This window comes from Diospyros lotus, chromosome 12, assembly GCF_014633365.1.
Source record: "Diospyros lotus cultivar Yz01 chromosome 12, ASM1463336v1, whole genome shotgun sequence".
NCBI lineage: Eukaryota > Viridiplantae > Streptophyta > Magnoliopsida > Ericales > Ebenaceae > Diospyros > Diospyros lotus.
Window position 1 is genome coordinate 8,463,200 of NC_068349.1, and position 22,015 is coordinate 8,485,214.

Here is a 22,015-nt window from a genome sequence, read left to right on the forward strand (position 1 = left end):
AGAATGGATAGTATAACCTTATATTAATTATATAATATGTTATATAATTGAATTCGGGAGAATGCATTATATTAGTTATATAATATGTTAACATTATATTAATTATATAATATGTTATATAACTAAATTCGGGCATTATATAATTAATATATGTTAACATTATATTAATTATATAATGCATTAATGATTTTTCCCGAACTCATGACTATGGGAGAATTGATTTTTCCCGAATCCATGGATTCAGGATGCTTATTGAACCCTGAGATTCAGGGTTCCCCTAGCCCCCGAACCCTGAGGTTTGGGGCATCTCCCACCCCCCGAACCTCAGGGTTCGGGGCATCTCGCATCCCTGAACCCTGGGGTTCAAGGGCATCCCCAGCTCTCGAACCTCGGGGTTCGAGGTTTCAAGGCGTATTTTTTATTTTTTAATTAATCTTATTTTTGTAATTCATCCCCCATGTATGTATATGTAAATTATGTAATTAAACTAGTGATAAATGTTATAAATTGTGTTGTTTCTCGCTAGAATACTCGTTATTTTTTTCGTCAAACTCTACGTAAATAATAGTGGATAATAATTTTCCATCACTGATAGTAACTGCTGATATTAACTAGTAATTGGTTATGGCGAGGAAAACTTGCCTGAGCAATGTTTGGTGTTGAATAATAATGGTTGTGTGATGCACGGTGTTGAATAATAGTGATTGTGCAATGTTCAATTATAGTTGTGGGTGAGTAAAATGACTGTGGCAATCGTAGTTGAGAAAGTGAGTGAACACGCTTAAAGAGTAATGATGGGTGGTTGAGCGTCAAAGATTTAAATGAAGGGCAAATATGAGTTTTCATCTTAAGGTATTTTAGGAATATTAAAAATGAGTTGCGGAGAGCAAAAAATATGGTTGCAAATAGAATTTCCCTTTCTCTAACTCCTTTTCTGTACAAATAGCATAACTCAATTGTCAATAGATTCATAGATCCAAATACTTTTAGGAGAAGGTAGGAGATGAGGAAGAAATAAAAAAATCATTTCTTATTTTAAATTTTTTGAAAATGAAACAAGTAATTAAAATTTATTTTATTTTTACTTTAAGATAATGAAATTAAAAAAATTAAAATTGAAATGGTTGTCAAACAGGCCGGAAGTTTTTGCCTTCCAAAGGTATTGAAGATTGCTTGTTGTTGATCCAGTTTCTGGGCCCATTCATCCTGCCCTAGCAATAGCCGAAGCCCATACAACAATGTGCAGAAAGAACCCAATTGAATTGCGAATATAACAAGCATGATGACAAGAATTTAATTGGGTTTAATTATAGGCCTGAGTTTGGATCCAAATGAAATGAACGCAGAAGCCCAGTAATCAATGGGCTATGAGCCCACTAATTTTGATCATGTTCTCTTGGCTCTGTTCAATATTGTGGCCGAAACAAAATGGAATAGGGACACAATGTATTGTCTTTCAAGTTGATAGATAAGACAGTAAATATAAAAGGTTAAACTTATTTATTTAAAAATTTATTAAACTTGGAGTTGAGTTCGAGCTTGAATTAAGCTAAAAAATGATACTCAAGTTTGTTTGTAGAAATTTATCAATCTTGAGCTCAATCTCAAGTTTAGCTAATTTATACTAAAAAGAGTTTTATATAAATTTTTTCATAATTAAATTTAAAAGTTTGAGTAACACGTTATTCAAGTCGAATAATCTTAAGTCATTTAGAAACAGTTTTGTTCACTTCTAACGTTAGTGATAAAATTTAAGTCATTCAAGCCAATATCATTGATTATCTTATTCTTAAACTTATAAATTATATAGCAAATGATTTATTAAAAAAATACTATTTAAACTTAAAAAAGTTTAAATAGAGATTCATACAAGCTGGTGGTACGAAAATGAGTCCTTTGACTCATCTTCTACATTTTCTTGGTTTTTAGGGCAAGATAGAAAGGTGACGAAAATTCGTTGAAGGGGACTAGCTGACTTTTTGGGGCGCATTCAACATTCATATGCACACATTCAACATCTAAGATATCATCCTGCCTGCCTGCCTGCACCTTCTAGGCTTTTGACACCACGAAAATTGAATAGCAGGAAATCCGACGCATTGCAAGTGTCCACAATTAGGAGGATTTCTTTTAAGTGACGGTCGATCGGAAAAGAGAGCCAAAAAAAAAAAAAGAAAAAGAAAAAGAAAGCCATCCACTTAATTGATGGACCCATTTGGAACATGCTTCAATCAAAACCCATATCCCAACAATTTTATTTTCTTGAGGAGGAGGGTCCCTCCTCCCAACTTGGTGTTCCAACTTGAATCGTTTCTTTTCATGGTTGAAAGGTCATCTGATCCTGATTTGTCACACAAATTTGAACTAAAAGACACAGTCTCTTTTGAAGTGGTACATTCAGATTTAGATCATCGTTTATTGTACTATTTCCTTTATAATATTTTAAATGTGTTAAGAGTTCATTATATCATTTACATAATTGATGTAATGACTTTTATTGAATTAATTAAAAGTATTATTATATTATTATATCCTTAAATCACTAAAATAGAAGCAGCTCTGAATTTTTACAAAGGGAAAGCATCGAAATGCTACCACTTTTTCCATATCCTTTAACAACAATTAATACAGCAGGTTATATGCATGACTTGCCCATTTGAGTTAACACTGAAACTTAAGATAGAGGTAAAGATAAGATTTGATTCGGAAGTCTATAATAATAATAATAATAATAATTGAGATTATATTCCAATTGTGATATATGGGCCTTCTTGCATCTTCCGCAGCCACTAAGAATTTTATACAAGATATATATATGTATGTAAGCTATGAGATTGATTAAATTAAATATGATGATGATTAAAAACAAGTGTCGTAAAGAAATTTGGTGCCGCTTGGGAAAGATGATTCCTTCCCACCTAATAATGCCCCTTCCAAGCTCTTTTCAATAAATGCCACAGCCAGCCATTCAATGAGGAATATGTACGTACGTAGCATAGGCATATATATTCAACTGCGTCAAGCACAAGGAAAGTATAATTTCCTTCTTCATTTTGGGCCCATGAAAGAAATCTAGGCCCACAATGTCCACTGAATCGCTGGTCCCTTAGCTTGTCGTGTGAGATCGCTTGGGCTGACCCCAATTTAGTTTTCTAAACATTCGCCTAAAGAGAGTGATAGAAGACGATCATCGAGGATGAAGTCGGGCCCGTCAAACTGGGAACGGTCTAGATTAGCGTCCTTGTGACATTTTTTTGTTGCAAGACAAAGAATCATTTTTGTGACAAATCACTAAGAAAATGGTTTAGCTTTTGACTATATCATCTACACTATGCTTTTAATTAATATTATTATTATTATTATATGTATTTGGTTGTTAAAATACATTTAACGACCAAATTACTAGAAAGGGCACTAGCATTACCATATGTGCTTTTCTAGTTTTTATAACAACTTGGGTATAATCTAAAAATAACTTTCAAATTTTTTTGAATAAATTTTTACTTTTAATTATAGAAAAGCTATTATGTTTTTGCATTAAAATTAATACTTGAATTACTAAAATAAATAAATATATATATATATATAAAAGGTTTGAATCACCAAGAGGAATGACATAATTTTTGTTGGCGTACAAAATCAATTTTAGCTTTATCCAAACACTATTTATTAAAGGAAAAAGAATGAAAATAATATTTAAGTTTAAGATATTAATAAAAAGTATGGTAATAAACATTAAATTTAATAACATTTAAGGAAAAATAGAAATGAAGCTTTTTCCAGTAGGCGACGCACACCCAAACAGAATTTGGGAAAGAAGAGAGATGAAGGGTAGAGACAAGTCACATGCCAACGAGGGAAAGGAGGACGCTTATCATCTATCGATATCTATTAATCTAGGTGAAGAAGCAATACCGGGGGGAAGCAATGCTAAAATGACCGACGGGTGCATGATCCTCTGATCTACCAAATTAGGTAATGTGGGTGACCAAACAGAGCTAACCAATGAATGAATGAATGACTGAATGATAAACAAATTGGGAATGGAGGGTGGGCCCCATAATTTGGAAGAGGAGGAAGGGACAAATGAGCATTGGGTTGAAGATGACGATGAAAGGGGCTGCCTTTGATTCATCAACCCATCCCAATCATCATAGGCTTAAAAAAAAAAAAAAAGATAGTAAACCCAAATGACATCATGGCTTAGGCAACTTTATTTAGGGTGGGACCCACGCCCACTCATGGAGCAACTATGTATGTTCATTTGGCTTCCCTTTTTATTTTTATTATTATTATTATTATTATTGTAAAAGGAGCACCTCAATGATGCATACCCAAATGGAATACGATACCTTCATCAAATTTAATTGTATCTACAATATGTACTCGAGTGGAAGGTCGAAATGCTGGTGAGTTTAAGAGTTTTAATTTTTTTTAGATATATTATTTAATAACAATATGACGTAATTAAGGTTAAAAGAATTTTATTGTGACTTTTTTTTTTAAATGACAATTTAGATGTGACTAATTAATACTGCCACTTTATTATCAAACACATTATATATCTAATTAATTTTATAAATAAAATTAAAAATTAAACAAATTAAATTGATATAATTAGCTTGAGTGTGATAAAAGAGGGTTGTATATTGGAATTAGCGTAAAAAGAAAGCGATGGGGGCATTCGCATCAAAGGAAAGTAGCAGATGAATTAAGGCAAGAGAAAGTAGTAGGGAAGATATACGTACGTAGATGAGTGAGATCCACATCTATTCCACTTACTTTTCAAGGCTTGAGTGGATCTTACGTGGCCACCACCATCAGTACGTAGTTCTGCAGCTATACATAATTAACCTTAAACATTAACTCTTGTTATTAATATTATTATTTGCAAGTTGTTTGTATTCTTACGTACACAGAGACATACATGGAGGTCAGGATAAGCCTGCTGTTTCAGTCGTCACTCACTTGCAGTTACATGAGTTGTGACATGACTAAGATGGCCATTCGGAAAGTTTATTTATTCTGAAACACCCATCAAAATTTCAACTATATATTTTTGTAGTTTGGAAAGGGCCAAAAAGCATGCCATTATTCATTAGAAAAATAAATAAATCAACAGGGGCTTGTTGGCTACCTTATGCTTTTTTCTTTTTTCTTTTTTCTTTTTGTGTGTGTGTGTGTGCGTGCGCTAATTTCAAAGGTGGTTACATCTATAACTCTAGTTTTAAGTTGTGTCTCGTTGACTACGTTACGGTTGTAGACTATGCGTTCCTTCCCAGCTAGTTTAATTGTATTAAGTTTAATATATTCTAATACACTTAAATGTTGAGTTTCTCCGGCTCAATTCCCGTGGTACTGTCCTATATATATTTTATTTCACGTTGAAACCAGAAATCAAAAGGCCCTTTCTTAATTCCATTCTTTTATTTCTAACAAAGAACATAATTATCCCCCCCCCCCCCCCCCCCTGCATGTGCTCTGAATTCAACAATGTGGTTAAAAAATTACAAGTACTGCTGTTTTTGTGAACCTGTACTGCTGCCTACTGTTGATATACAATCAAAGTTTTGATTGCATTCGGTAGAGGTGCACGGACATAAGACTAAACAAGTTTTACCTTAAAAACAGTATATCATGACTTTCTAACTTTCATTTTCTTATTTTGCATCCCATATTTCAAGCATGGATTGATAGATACGTGAAATATTTTATTTGATTTTCAATCTTGAGTTATATTTGATCATCCATCTCGATCATTAGCTAGCATGATAAATTGTTGAAAGAAATAAATATAACTTAAATCTAAATGCGATTGTTTATGTAAATTTTGTAGGTCTCCTTTAATTTTTCTCCTTCGCTAAATTTTAGTAATAATATTATAAATTACTTTATTCATAAAAATTCGAGTTAAAAGTCACATTTGTGTCACCAAATTACTGGACTATTATCTTGTTTATACGTGGTTTGGACACCCTCCTCATTTGAGTTAGTTTTTAGGAGTGAGTTCTACCTAAACTCATTTGACATAGTATATATTATAATATGATTTCTTTTTCGATGTTGGGTTTGGGCCCTGCCATGCATGCATTTGTACGCTACGCATGAGTGAGGGTGTTAGAAGTTGTATCTGTCTCATATCGTCAAATTATTGAATTGTTATGTTATTTATATGTGGTTTGGACACCCTCTTCTTTTAAATTAAGTTTTAAAAATGAGTTTTATCTAGAGTCATTTGACATGGTATCAAAGCAAACTTTTGTTTGCGATATTGGGTTTAGACTCTACACACTACGTGTGAGGGAGACTATTAAAAGTTATATTTGTCTCATATCACTCTAAATTATTAGACTATTAAGTTGTTTATATGTAATTTAAATATCCTCCTCCTCTCAACTAACTCTTTAAGGATGACTTCTACCAAAATTCATTTAATAATCCAATCTAACAATTGCAAGCGATCCAACGAATTAACATTGATGATGGAGCGAAGTCCCTCATGCACGACATGCAATCTTTTGAGCTTACCAGCACAAGTATTATTATTGTCAGGCCATCACTTGTAGTGGTACGATAAATATTAATTTTTGTCTTATATAAAAGGGAGAAATATATAGAACCACAAAACTAATTTCGAACTAATTAAACCAAACTCAGCGGTTGGCCTCTTGATTGTGAGTTAGGACTTCCAAAAACAGCCAAGTTGATTCGATGGTAATTTCATGTGTAGCGATGAGTCCAAACAAAACCAAGTGACAGAGAGCAACAAACTTAAATGAAAAATATGATATGTTTTTATAGAACACAAATACAAGAAAGTAGTTCCCCAAAAATCCCAAGTAACATCATAAACGGATATTCTTCTAAATTCACTTTATTATTTGAGAACATCCTAGAATTTCATTTTCATGTGCTTTGCTTTTACGCAATTTCCTACTTAAGGAATTTTTACTTTTCCAATTGTTATTGTTTTACTTTCAAAGTATATAAAGGATTAATAAAATCAAGGTGTGTGTAATATGCAGTTTTCTTGAAATAGATTCGTCGGCTAACCGAAAGTATTAGAGACTAATTGACATTTATTTCTCAAGATACAACCATTTACAGACTGAAAAGTTAGCACAAATTTCAAAATCTAATAACGAACTGAAACAAGAATTGAATACTATTAAAACTATAAAAGTATGAGAATTTTTAGAAAACAATTTTGCTGTAAATTCTATCATCTTTTTTTAATGGAATAACCCTCTATTTATAGAGGAGGAAAAATAGAAAGGGAACAAGAATGAGAGAAAAATGAGAAATCTAAGAGCCTTTGTTGCCTCCCTTAATTATATATTTATATATATATTAATATTAATAATTAAAATAGTAATTTACATAATACACTGTATTATTAATTTCAATCAATCGTCTCGTACAGTGCATCCTCATAATTTTTTCTTTCTTTAATGCACCTATTGTATTTTTTTTCTTTATTTTACTTTTATAATAATATAAATTATATATTATATTACACATGTCTTAAACAAATTGTTGCGAAAAATCTCTTCAAAAACAGAAAGGGTTAGTGCAATAGAACAAATGAAAAGATAGGTTAAAGACAGAACGTAAAGTCAACAAATACAAACTCCATGTTTTTGTCCGTTCAAGGCTCAGATCTGAAAGACCAGCTACCTCTCTTGGTAACACCAACGAATAGGAACCACAAGCCCCTAATGAAGCTCTCAAACCGTTAGCCTAGAAAAGCCCAATACCTCTCGGCCAAACCAGCAAAGTAAGCCCTCTCTCATTCAAACGATCACAGCCACACACACAATAGGTAGATTGGTCTCAAAGACAGCAAGATCAAGGCTCAAAACGAGAAGAATCACTTACCCGAAAGGAAGAACCCAGATCAAAATAAATAGGGTGCTCCAAGCGACATCAAAGGGACCGCCTTCCTCACAAAAGGAAAGGCGGTTGAATCCACCAAAGGAAACAGCATCCACAGAAGGCAAGAGTGCCTTCATCGCTATCGGATGAACAAGGACTGAAGCGATGAAGCAATAGGCCAAGATAGGAAACACGAGAGAAAGAGAGAAAGAGAGGGGGGGAAACTAGGGCTCAGCCGAAAAGATAGAGACGCCCACAGAAGAGACAAAAGTCTTTTTTATATGTGAGCTAAAGAAGATATGGGCTAAGCTTGAGTGGGCTTCACCCCATTTGAGCAAATGGGCCGAGGCCCATTTCTCCTCTAAAATGGGGAGTGGGCTTGTGGCTCGACTTCTAAAATGGGTTGCTTAAAGAGGACGGTAACGGTCTTGGGTCCTTCAATCCTGGGCCGAAACCTATGAAGACCCACCCGAAAAAAAATCGTCATTGCCTTGGGTCTTATTAGAGAACAAAAAACAACACAAATTTTTAATCAATTTTTTATTCACGCATTTATCAATTTGGACACGTGAATATACAATTTTTTCAACAACTCTTTCCCATAGATTGACACAAGATTAGATGCGATTGGTGATGACAATGTATCTTTAAATACAAGTCTCTCCTTCTGTCTTTCCCAGTGAAAACCTCATTCAATGAAACCCCATTTGTTTCAATTGTGCTTCTCGAGAAACCTTATTGCCTCTCACCCTTCCTTTCTCTAAAAACTAATGAAACACAATCGAATTTTTTGAGAAATCCTTTGTTTGTGTCTCTTTCTCAAATTAGATTCTTTCCTAGGTTCGTAGTGAAGATTCAATCTTCAATTCAAAGCCAAAAACCCATTTTGGATTCTAGGTTTTGGGTCTAGGTTTGAATTGAATCTTTGATCTTCCATTCAAAGCCTGAAACCTATTGTGAATTTTGAATTTAATTGTCTTATTCAACAATAATGATGATGGCAACTATGATAGTGATTTGGATTCCATCTCTTGAACCCAACCCGAGTAGTTGGATGGTTGAAGGTTTGGATGGTCGAAGGCCGAACCCCACCAATAGTCACTATCAGTTGTTTCTCTTTTTATTTTTTATTTTTTTATGTTCATTAATTTTAAGAGATGTGAGAAATCAAAAAGAAGTGAGAAGAAATAAGATAGTGATATTTTGGTTTTTTTGGGTTATTTTTAAATAGTAGGAGAGATCCTCATTTTTACAAAGTATAAAAAATAATTTCTGCAATTAAAACAAACATAAAAGATGATTATTACAATTTAGCCTTTAATCTCATATATGGTTGGGTTCTCAATAGCAAGAAATAAATTAAAATTAATTAAATTTTTTCAATACTTATGATCAAGATAAAATATTTGACCTCTTATTTAAAAAAATATTATTTAGATACTTAATTTTAACCTTTGAGATAACATTTGTGCATTAATGTATTATATATTTGTATTGACATAATACATAATTTAATACATTAATGTAAAAGTATCACTCCAAGGATTAAAGTTGAGTGTATAAGTACTCTTAGGTCATAGGTTAAGTAGTTGGATCATGATAAGCTAAGATTCGCACAAGTAGGTCGTGGATTCAATTTCTTGTCTTACGCAGTGAGGCAAAATCTCCACCTGTGATTTACCTCTTTTATCGAAATTGAGAATACAAGCGGCGAAGAACTGCGCAAGGGTAGTAATCTCGAAGTTGAATGTACAAGTATCATTTTTGATTTATTTGTTATCTATCTTTTTTTTTTTTACGAATTTCAAGTTCATTTTTTAAGTACTTTGAAAAAATTATGAGAAAATATAATTAACGAAAAAGAGGGTATAAAGGGGGAATTGTGATTTTATCCATTTATTTGATAAGTTGAAAAAAATATTTTTTATATTTGTGAAGACCAAAAATGTCAAATATGGTATATAAAATTTATATAAATTAAAATATGTAGAAACAAATCAATTATTGTCATGCCACTTGTTTTCATACCCTCAAATTTATTATCACTTACGAAGATTTTTCTAAGCCAATTGACCATTATCCTATCTTCTCTATTTTTATAGCTTCAAATGCCTTATCTGTCACATTTTTTCTTTAACTATTACCACTAATTTATAATTTGTTATCGCTTTAACTAAACATTTTACATAAAAAATGCTATATAAATAAATAAATTTACATACATGAATTCACAACAAATTTATGAAAAATCATAATAATTCTAATTAAAAAATAACAATAATCTATTCAATGTATAAACTATTGTTAATTTACATAAATCTACTCACTATATGCACACATAAATAAATTATTATTAATTTTGAATAAGACTATTATAAATTTGAATACATTTATTATAAATATATATATATATATCTCATCAATTTATAAAAATTATTTATTATATTTGTGAATATAGTATTTCTCTTTATATAAAGAACTCAACTTATGGAAACAATGCAAAATAAAAGATTTTTCTAAATTTTTCAAAAAAAAATCAATTTGCTAATAATTACATGTTAAGAAAAATTGCCAAAACAAAAATAATTTACAATTGCCATGATCAGAGCAACTTATTGAAATAAAAACTAAATTATATTTTCCATGAGAGCAAATATAATTAAATTGATTTATTTAACAAAAGAATCCACTTTTGGAAAGTAAGAAAATGTAACCACTAATTCAATTGCAAAACTTAAATAAAATCTCAATTTATCTCCAAAAAAAGTGTAAAAGCAATTAGTTAGTCCACAAGTTAAAGAGAAATCTAATTAAAATAAATTAGTCACTAATTTAGTTTTGAATGGTGGAATTAAAGTAATCTCTAAACAATTGATTTTTTTTTCTTAATAAATACAATTTTTGGTTAAATTTTCAAACACACAATTCTTTAAATTTTCTTATTTTTCTCAATAAATATAATTTTTGATTAAAATTTTCAAACACTATATTTGTATTTCTAATTTGAAAAAGTTAAAATTTTCTTATTTTCTTTTTAGATTAGCAGTTATATTTTTTCACTTTTTTTCTTATTTTATCTCTCAAATTCTTGACTGGTGCCATTTTTGTCCACTAATGGTAAGTTTGAAATATATTTTTAATTAATTAATAATAATAAAATTGTTTATAATTACTTAAGATTAATTAAGACATTATAGTTATTTTATTTTTATGACATGTAAATATATTTTTTTACTCAAAATAATATGTTAAAAGTAACATGATGCTAATAATTTAGGGCGGTAATATTAGTAAAATTTAAAAGCGCATTAACATTTTAAAGTAAAGTAATTATAAATATTTTTAAAAATTATTATTTATTTTATATTATAAATAATTTTTTAAACTTCATTGTCCATAATTTATATATTTAGAAATATTTATAATTATGTCGATATCTGTGATGTGTATAAAGAATTTAAGTTCTTTTATAGGACCAGACAGAATTATAGAATAGAGATTAAAGATTAAAATATCATCGTCCACATTATATTAAAAAAATATATTATAATATAAATGAGGATATTTTAATCTTTTTAACAAATTTGATTGTTAATTTGTCTGATTTTGAAGAATTTTTTATAAAATTTAGGAAAGATTCGTCAGTTTCCGATGTTGTCCGAGGTGAGGTCATTCGTCGTCGCCACATTAACATTAGCCAAGGGGCACCTGCCAGCCGTCACGGTCGCATCAGCTGTGTAGACGCGGCATGGAAAATGACGCCGTGGCGCAATGGTCCTAGATCCTCTGGAACCTACTTGACACGTGCCCCTGCAAATGTCACCACATACGAACTTGCCGTAAAAGATAGCTAAACGACGACGGATAGTGATTACCCCGTCTTCATCTTTTATCCTTAGGCCGCGTCGCGTGTCCACCACCATGCTTTCCGATTATGCTTTGTTGGGAGAAGATCATAGCCTACGTTCTCAATTCTAGAAATTAATAATGTCAATAATTGTCAAATGCGTTTTTTGGCATTTTCTGAGTAATTATTTTATGAATAATACAGTCATAAATCATTTTTTTATTAAAGAGATGACTAATAATACTATCAGTAATTAATTATGATCCCTAACATTATTCTTGTTTTATACATAATTTATATTATCTAAAATAATTATGAAAGTCTGTTATAAAGTATCACACCATTAATGTGACATTAAAACTTTTATCTGTAATGAGGATTCTTCAATATCAAACATTTACAGACTCTTAAGATATGATGCTCTCCCACGTTACCGACAAACTATTCAAAGAATGTAATGACAGGATACCATTATGAAATATTATTTAATATCATGAATATAGATGATAATTAATAAAAATATTAATTTACCTATTCTAACTGTTGTTATTTGAAATCATATTTATGTTAGTGTTTGTTTTAATTTATTTTACTTTTTTTTTTTTCCAAATCTATCTTAAATTTTTACTCAAGTTATTTTTTTATAATTCTAAATGATATAGTAAAATGACTTTTATCCAAACCAAGGTGGAGATATTGTTACTTCATTTAATGTTTACTGGAAAAAAAAGGGAATTTTCTTCTTTATTTGAGAGTTTAAGTGAAAATAAAAAAAAATTAAAGAGTTATAATATTAAAATTTTAATAAAACACTTATATTTTTATTTTTATATGCAACGTAGAGAATAATTAATAGAAGGTAATAGAAAAATTAATTAAGAATATTTGGAGCTATATCTCTTAATTATATGGTGCTTAAATATGTTGTCATCATAGGGGCATGTTTGTATTTTAAAATAGCGTTTGTTAAAATGAACAAGATAAGAAAATATCAAGATAAGATTAAAATATTTTTTGGATTAAAATATAAAATGATTAAGATAAAACTGAAAAATATTTTAACATTTTTATTAGATTGTTTATTAAATTTTTTAAAATTTATTGAGAATTATATTTTTTTCATATATTTGTTAAATATATATAATAACCACTTAGATAAGGGTTTTTTTAAATCAAAATATCTCTATTATTAAATTCATTCAAAATTATATGTTAACATCAAAACAGTATTTTATGATTAATGTGAATTGTCAAAAAATTAAAATTAAAATTAAAAATAATATTTTATTTTCTAAATAAATGTTTAAAAATAAATTCTAAAAGGACCGACAAGCAAAAATAATAATTGGTGGAATTATAATAATTTTACATAGATAATTCAAAATTATCAAAATATATTTTCATAATAGATAATAAAATATAAAATTAAATTAAATAATTTAAAAAATTGGTGAAAGGGATTTGTATTGAGAAATTTAAATTTTAAAAATCGGTGAAAGGAATAATTTTATTTAAATTTAAAAAATTGTCAAAATATATGTTAATTTAAAAATATATTAAATGACATTAATTATTTTATAAGAGACATATAGGTAATTTAAGTTTATACATAAAATATCAAATAAATTTATCCAGAGGAGGGAATTAGATAAATTTATATGTAAAAAATAAGATAAGAAGTCACATATGAGTTTTTTTGGAAAAGATTAGATAAAGTTAACAAATGCGTTGAAAAAGAGAAACATCTAAAATACTTTTTATATTTAATTTTTTTTATTTTATATTTTAAATAACATATATTAGTTAAGTGGCCAGGGAAATGTCCATTGTCTGAATTGTATTAATTATGGGAAGATGGATAAGCCTCGTTAACCACATGTTGGATTGATATGGATTGGATTGGATTTGAAGGCCACTTAACATAAGCCTTGCCGTATAGTTCATTTCCGTTGTTGATGTGTGAAGCCAAAGTCTATTTCTTTTGAAGCAAAATTTAGGTTGCATATTTGGCACCAATAATATTTTATTAAAAAAGACTCAAACTGTTGCTTGTTAATTTTTCTTTAAATAACAAAAACAAAGTGTTCTATATAAGGTTAAAAAAAGAAAATACTTCCAATACAAGTTTCCTTTTTCTTTAGGTAAGTTTTATAAGTAATTTTTGTCTTTGTAAGTAAGTTTTATAAATACTTCAATAAAATCAAATTTAAAATGTGAAACACTCTGAAAGTATCAATATATTATTAATAAGTTACAACTTCAATGCCATATATGTCTTTTCATAAATCAAGTTATTTCAATAAATTTAAATAGAAAAGTTATCTTTTCAATAATTAAAATTTAGAGGCTTAATTATAGGTTTTGAGATTAAATTCACTTTCACCACTTTCTATGTATTGTCAACTTTTAAAACATAAAATGCCGAAAGGGAGTTTGGACAGAAAAGTTGTAAAGTAAGCTTTGAAAGATGCTTATAACCTCCAATTTTGACCATTTTATAGATTAATTAAAACTAAATCATAATTTTCAAAGGAATTAACTCCATATTGTGTCCAGTCCAACCAGCAAACTTATTTACATTAAATGCCCGTGTCACGAATGATATTCCCTCCTCTCATTAAAACAAATATGTGATACTCAAATTTACTAGTCCCCAATGCCATTGTTACAAAATTTAATTTAAATTTTGAGAAGAAAATATTTAATTTTGCTTCTGAAATAAATATATTGTATAGAATAAAGATCATAATTGCTTCATTTTAAAAAATAAACAGCAGAAAATAGAAAAAAAAACTTTCTAAGAAACAAAATCATATATATATATATAAATTAATAAATTAAAACCCCGTCGTGACGCAGCCGCACGCCTCCCACGCCGAACACACACACACACGCACATTAGATCCGAGGGCGGCTGACCTAATTGACAATCCCGAGATCCACACATCTATTGCAGGTGAACACGTTTTGATCCCTCCACTGCGCGGCCACCGTACTGTCCGGACATTAAAGAAATTGCAGACAAATTTAAAGTTTAAAATTCGAAATTTAGAGCGATAGAGAGTGCCCATAAGGTGTACGGTATGAGTGGTAAAATAAGTGATATGTTAATATTTATTTGATAAATTGTGAGTTTGATTTATCTGAAAAATTAAAGATTTAATTTATAATTTATTTTTTTTGACATAATAAAAAATACAAACATCAAATACTGCACAAAGAAGATCATAAGGAACACATGACATTTTTTAATAACTTCCATGCATTTACATTTTATTTTTATATATTAGATGTATTTATTAATTAATAATAAATAGATTATATTTAAATATTTTAATAATTAATAAATTTATCAAAAATAGATACTAATGAAATGTATTTTATTTTTAAATAGTATCTTATTTTTTTTTATTGATTAACAATAGATATATTTCATTTATTAATAAAATTATTTTAAAATTTATCTAAAAAGAAAATACATTTACCATCATATAACTTAACCATTCTTCTTAGAATTGCCCTCTTTGTACCTTTAGCATTATCTTATTTAAAGAATTAAGAGGGGTTAAATTACTGAAACTTAAAAAGTGAACAATATAACCCAACAAAAAGAAGAGAAGGAAAGAAAAACTTTACGACATAACTATAAATGGGTATGTTCTATTATTTCAAATTTCACATTATAAACAGCCTCCCATTTCCAAGGAGTTGCATTTTCATTTCTGATTTCACTGGCCAACCCCTCCCACAAAAGTGTATTTACAATTATACCCACACTGTAACAAAAACTAACAAAACTTATGTTGCGTATATAACATTAACCACTCCACTAAGGCACCTCCTATACCCATCATCCTCCTCCTCCTCCTCCTCATCTAAAACTTATTCTTTTTCTAGTCCACAACTTTTTTTTTTTTTTTTCCTTTTTCTCTTGTTTTTTTCCCTTTTTTTGGTCTTCGGCTATTTCAGTCAATTGCACATTGTCTTATTCTCACTCTAGCCCATCTATTTTCAACATATTCTTCTACTCGCTGCTGCATCTATGTACAATACACTGGCTTCTGGGGGCTTCCCGCAAACTAATGTTTATACGGGGTCTTCAGAGTAATTTAGTATTCTATAACGAGGCCTCCCATTGGGGCTCTGTGTGGAATTCCCTTTCTTCGCTTGGCCGTTCTGTAATTAACCATAGTTGCGGGGGGCGTTGACGGACTGAAGCTCTGGACCCTGTTGTTATTGCCCTGCCGGCCATGGCTGCTGCTGCTGTACGAGTCGTCGGAGTCCGACGCCACCACTGCCGCCCGCTTCTTCTCCGGAGACTGCTTCTTCTTCCTCTGGAAATTCTTCGATGTCCCAACAATCTATACAACCAAAAATTTCAAACATTGATTGCCAATCGAAAACAGATACTATTCCAATAGCCAATACAATATTCTCCAGATATCAATCAAAATTATCACAAAAAAAAAAAAGTAGATTTTTTTTAGGGCATTGTAGTACCTTGCAACCAAGAGAGCAGAATCGGAAGGAATCGAGGAGGCTGCGCTCGCATACTTCGCAGGTGTTGGTGACCCCTTTGCCGGGCCTCGGCTGTGGCCTTTCGTTCAGGAACACAACCTTGGCGCTGTTGATAATGTAGGTCTGAACTGATGTGATGTCTAAATACTTCTGAATCTCAGACACTCTGATCACATCATGGTATGATGATCTCCTAATCTATCAAAACAAAAGGGGCGACAAATAAAAAAAAAACCAATGAGAAACATAGTCAGGCATTGACCTTCCAATAAATAGTGGGATTTCATGGAGCAGAAGAGAGATCAGTGAATTAGAAGGTCCACTTGCTAAAAGAGTCTAAAAAGGAGAGCATTTTTATGGATTCCATTACAAGAAAGAAAGAGAAACTGATGAAAAGGGGCGGTACTGACCAAAATTGACAAAACCCAGGAGCTAAAATTGGATAAAAACAGGGGCGAGAAGGCATTCGAGTGATTAGGCACAAACCTGGATGGCGCGGTGATCCTTGTGAGCAGCCAAGCAGAGAGAACAGAGAGCGCCATTCATACAATCCAAGCAATACATATTGCACTCACTCTTGTGCGAGTCTGCGTGCAACTTGCATTGGACGAAGAAGCTCTCTCGCAGCAGCGGCTTCAGCCACGGCGGCCACCGGTTGTCTTCCTCCTCCGGTCCACCAGCTCCCTGCAAAACCCACCAAAACACAGCCCCCAGTCAGCAAAAACACCCGTAGCCCAAAACAGAAAAACTAGAAAAGTTGTGAAAATGATAGATATTTTCGTTTCGTGAGTTCCCCTCACCATGATTCGCCTGTTCTTAGGCTTGACAGTGGTTTCCTGATTATCAATCGCCAGTTTGAAGCAACAGGATGATGGCAGGGCTCTGTTTCTCTTCCGTTTTAGTGTATGGAGAGAGAGAGGGAGAGAGAGAGAGAGGGAGAGTTTGGGAAGAGGGCTTTGGAAATGGAGGCGGTGAGGGAGGGGGAGGGAGGTAGATGGGTGGTTCGTTCTTATCCACACCAAGTCTACCATCCAAGCCTAATTCCCAACCCGAACCAAGAGATACGTTGGGAGCAAGGAACCAACCTCCTCCTTTCCTTTCGTTCTCATTTGGGGGCCGGTTTTATTTTTTTCATAGGTCTTATGGTATTTTTACATTAGTCCCATTTATTACTATAAAATATCCTTTTTTTTATTTTATCATTTATTTCTAACTCAACCGAATCAGAATGGTCCATTATTCTTTACATATATTTGACACCGTTATGGACTTAATTACAAATGATAATTTTATTTTTAAAATGTATATATATATATATATATTTAAAATTCCTAAATATAAAAATTGAAAAATAACGCAATGACATTTATTATATATCTAAACATCATTTTATATGAACAATTTTTGTACAAAAATCTATATTATATATGCGATATTCCGCTTGTTTTTTCATCTCCCTTCCTTAATTTCTTTTCCCTAAAATGAACTTTGCCTTCTGAAGATCAATTCTTGTAGGTTAGGTTCTATTAACAAGTTTTAATGTAGGAAATGTTTGGTTTGAACTCCAAGCTGTGAAGTCTCGGAATGGAAGCTTTTTCAAAGAGTATATAGTTTGTGTTTTGGCATGACCGATTGATCAATATCATTGACTCTGCAAATTGGTATACGGCTTTCTTTTTGGTTGATTTATGTGAACAAGTTTTAATAGCATCACCCACATAAAAAAAAAAAAGAAAGAATTAATTATAAGAAAAGGTCGGTTAAAGTAAGTTATGGGTCATGATTCATAATGGTACTGGAGAAGTTGGGTTGGACTTGGGACTCATCTTCGTGCAAGTTGGGGAGGGTGAAAAGTAGTATCATTATTAACAATTGTATTTTTTTTTTATTTTCAATTTTTAGTAGTTGTCTTCTAAATTTAATAGCATTCCTGAAATTCATACCAGTGCCATGCTCACTGTCTAATCTTTTATAAGAAAAAGAATTCGCTTGAGATAGAGAGAGAGATTGATGCTTCATGACTTAATGAATAGCATTGACGACAAACCAGCCTAGAAAGCCAAGTAAATAAATCCTTTTCTTCCCCCTTTTTATTGTATTTGCCCTTCAAATTATGACTCCATTAAGGACCACAAAATAGAGGACTCTGGCTCTGGGGAATAATTTCCATTGAATTGGTTGTATTTTCTTTTCAGACACAGCAAAGAAGATAGAGAAAATAAGAAAGAGGAAAAAACATTTATGTACAACATTGTCAACACTTTCTAATCAATCAAAATTGTCTTCTTGTACAAATGTTTGTCATTTTGATCAATGACTTGATATAAGACCAAAATAAAGTGACGCCCTCAACAATACTGTTAAACCCAAAAGATTAAAAAAAAAAAAAAAAAAAAGAGTTATGAAATTCCTTACAAATCCCACATACTTCCGGGACAGGCATTGATGATTATGAAATAATGGTTAGTACACATTTTATTGATATTTTTTTGGCAATAGGCCATGTAGGGGTAGTGTTAGGGTTGGTGGATTGGGTTTTCCCAGCCGGGACTGCCCCTACCTCGTCTCGTCAGGTCCAAAATTTGATGGTCGGTTCGGTTGATGAATGGTCAGTTTTCTTAGTCTGATATATACGCACACACATTCTTTTTAAATATATCATCATAAAATAATATAACTTTTAATTTTAAAATGTTAGCCATTGTGCATTATAATGATAAATTATTAGATTATGTAATTTATATTTGACATTTAAAGTATCAGCATTCACTTATTTAGTGAAAGTTATATTGCACAGCACGTACAGGACAATAGTGTTTATATATGAAAATAAAGTAATTTTAAATCTCAAAAGTAACTATTTAATTGGAGTTTTCTTGAAAATAATTGATATTACGAGAATTAAAAAGTAATTTTAAGAAATAATGAAATTCAAAATTTTAAATATAAAAAATAATTGAGTGGTCTCCATTATTAAGAATGGCCGAAACCCGATCAGATGATAAGGGATCTGTAATTACGTACCCTCATAATAATTATTAAACATATATATATTGTGGCATGAAGGGGTAGGATGGTAATTATGAGCTGGGGCATGGGTAATAATTTGTGAAATGTCAAGTGGGGTGGTCCAAGACTCCACCGTGCGTGCACAGGATCAACTAAGGGGGCTGCCAATGGACATATTCAACTATGGTTTTTAATGCTATTTAGAAAAATAGAAGCATCGGAATTGACTTACGGAGATCATCCCCAGTTAACCATCATTTAACTACGCATTATTATTATTATAATATTGATGATGATGGTTATGTTTGCGTGACACACAATATCTCCCATTATCTAATTTAATATTAATTTATTAGATTCATTCATCTGAAATTATATATAGATACCCTCTTCGCACTATTAGGTTCTCTTAATTATAAGTAGGTTATCGCCAATTAAATAATTTGGAATTTAACATTTTCCAGACATATGAAGAAATTTATAATTATTATTATTATTATTTTTTAAACAAAGGGAATAGGAGAGAGGATAAAGATGGGTGAAGATAAGAAGCATGGGCATCTCAAGAACAAAAGCACATAGCTAGCTTTAGAGAGGATATTAAATAGATTATGATATATCTTAGAGATGATACATATCTTGCAGATGTCAGTCACGCATTAGAATATGGAACCCCAATAATTGATTAGGCGCGCTCATTGGGGTTGTCAACTGTACCATAATACTATATATTAGGGTTAGATTTTACTTAATTTCCAAACATGTCACACACACATATATACATGCACAAAAATATACAACTCATCATATGCAAGTTACTAGTAATTTTCTATTAATTATGAGAATTCACAAGGCAATGTTTCTTGAGTGCATATTAGTCATGTGTAATAATTTACCAATCAAAAAATATAGAACTAATTCTTTTAGTGTATTAATTTCTTGAGTATATATATTTGACAAGTACACAAAAATTTGTGTCAAAATTCAATCTAAAAAAAAAAATTGCATCTCAATTATGACAAAAAGACTATTATAATTAACATCTTACTGTTGGGACAATTCTTAAAATTAACAAATTGTTATGATCATGTTATCATTAACTATTAATGATGGCATTAATATATAAATATCCATACATACATATTTTGTTTGTCTTTCTTAAGTATCATTTTCGTTATATTATGAACCCTTATCACAATTTACAACTAACTAGCGATCATCTTCAGTGTGATAAAAGTTGACTGCTTTTATATGTTGGATTTTAAATAAATACCAGTGTTGTAATTTATACGAATGTTTTGTTAGTTAATATATATAGTGTAAGTCAGGAAATGAGCTGAATTAAGATGTTTTGTTGGGTGGGGGTGGGGGGCATATATGCCATGCTTCACCACAGTTTGATGGACTTTATTTTTATTTTTTTATTTATTATTACTTATAACAAAAAAAGAGTTGTGAACTTGTAATTTGAGTTGACTCTAAACACTGAACGGTGAGTCAGATACTCAGAAGAGTCAAGAGCCGTCGGGGTTGTCTTCGACAACACGGTCACCGCCCGCCATCCATGGTCCGCTAAGAAGAGCTTAACGTGCGTTTCACACGTGCTGCGCCCTCTCTCTCTCTCTCTCTCTCTCTCTCTCTCTCTCTGCACATACACGCGCACATATAATGTCCAACAAGTCCCATCTCCATTTAGCAGCGGCCAGCGCTACCCCCCCTAGATTCCCTCAGGCTCCTTTTCTTTACTGTTTTGATGTCATTTTCAATTTTTAAAATAGTGAAAATATATTTATTTTATTATTTTAAAAATAATTTTTTTATAAATAAACTCAAAATAACAAAAAATTATTTTAATTATTTTTAGCCAAAACAACCAAAATATATAAAAGAAGGAGAGAATTTATTTATTTATTTATATTTTATTCTTATAATAAAAAAATATTACAAGATTTATCAACTTTAAAATGTATATATTTTTTAATAATATATTAATATTAAATAATTTTAATTTATGAAATAATTAAATTTATTAAATAAAATATTATTAAAAAATATTCTCAAAATTTTAAATAAAACTTATTTTTTAATTTTCTGTAATAGAATATATTTTCTATTTTTTGAAAATAAATTACTAAAATAAAAAACTAAAAATAATTTCAAAATTCAAAACTAAAGTTTAAAATTCAAATAAAAGGCAGCCTAAATTTTTCTTTTCCTTTTCTTTTCATAACAATAAAAAGCATAAGAAAATAAATTGAGCATTAAAACTTAAATATGTTATTTCGATTTGAATCAAATTTAATTACATTATTGAGGATTATACTTTTCGCTGGATACAAATAATTATATGTATTTTATTTTTAGAACCTAAACATTCTTATTAGTTCGTAATAAATATATTATATTTTAAAATATTTTACTAACTAACAAAATGTTTAGATGCTGAAAATAAAATAGATTAAGTGTATCTTAGTGAATACTACTCTTAAAACACTTGTTAGTAAAATCTTTGTAATATATATATATATATATATACATAAAATGGGAAAAGTATGATTTGGAATTCATCCTCGATTATATATTATTTGTTTTTCATTTCTTGTAACTGTAAAAATGTTAAGAATAATAGCAATGCCATGCTTTGATTAGCCTTACTGTGATTGTTAATCCAATTACTTCACTGTTTACTATATTAACTGTTTTATAATTTAGTAAATCATATATCATTTCAAATAAATGATCTGTTGCAAAAGTCATGCTCACTAA

The 22,015-nt window shown here is 30.5% G+C and overlaps 1 protein-coding gene across 1 annotated transcript; it reads right to left on the bottom strand.

Annotated features, from left to right (window-relative positions):
- Positions 1-15,362: 15,362 nt before the first annotated feature.
- On the bottom strand, positions 15,363-17,286 carry LOC127787440 (protein RGF1 INDUCIBLE TRANSCRIPTION FACTOR 1-like). Its single transcript, XM_052315494.1, has 4 exons — positions 17,041-17,286; positions 16,727-16,924; positions 16,223-16,438; positions 15,363-16,083 (listed from the first exon to the last, which is right to left on the bottom strand). The coding sequence occupies exons 1-4, from the start codon at positions 17,269-17,271 to the stop codon at positions 15,832-15,834; spliced, it is 897 nt and encodes a 298-aa protein (XP_052171454.1). The 5' UTR covers positions 17,272-17,286; the 3' UTR covers positions 15,363-15,831.
- Positions 17,287-22,015: the final 4,729 nt, after the last annotated feature.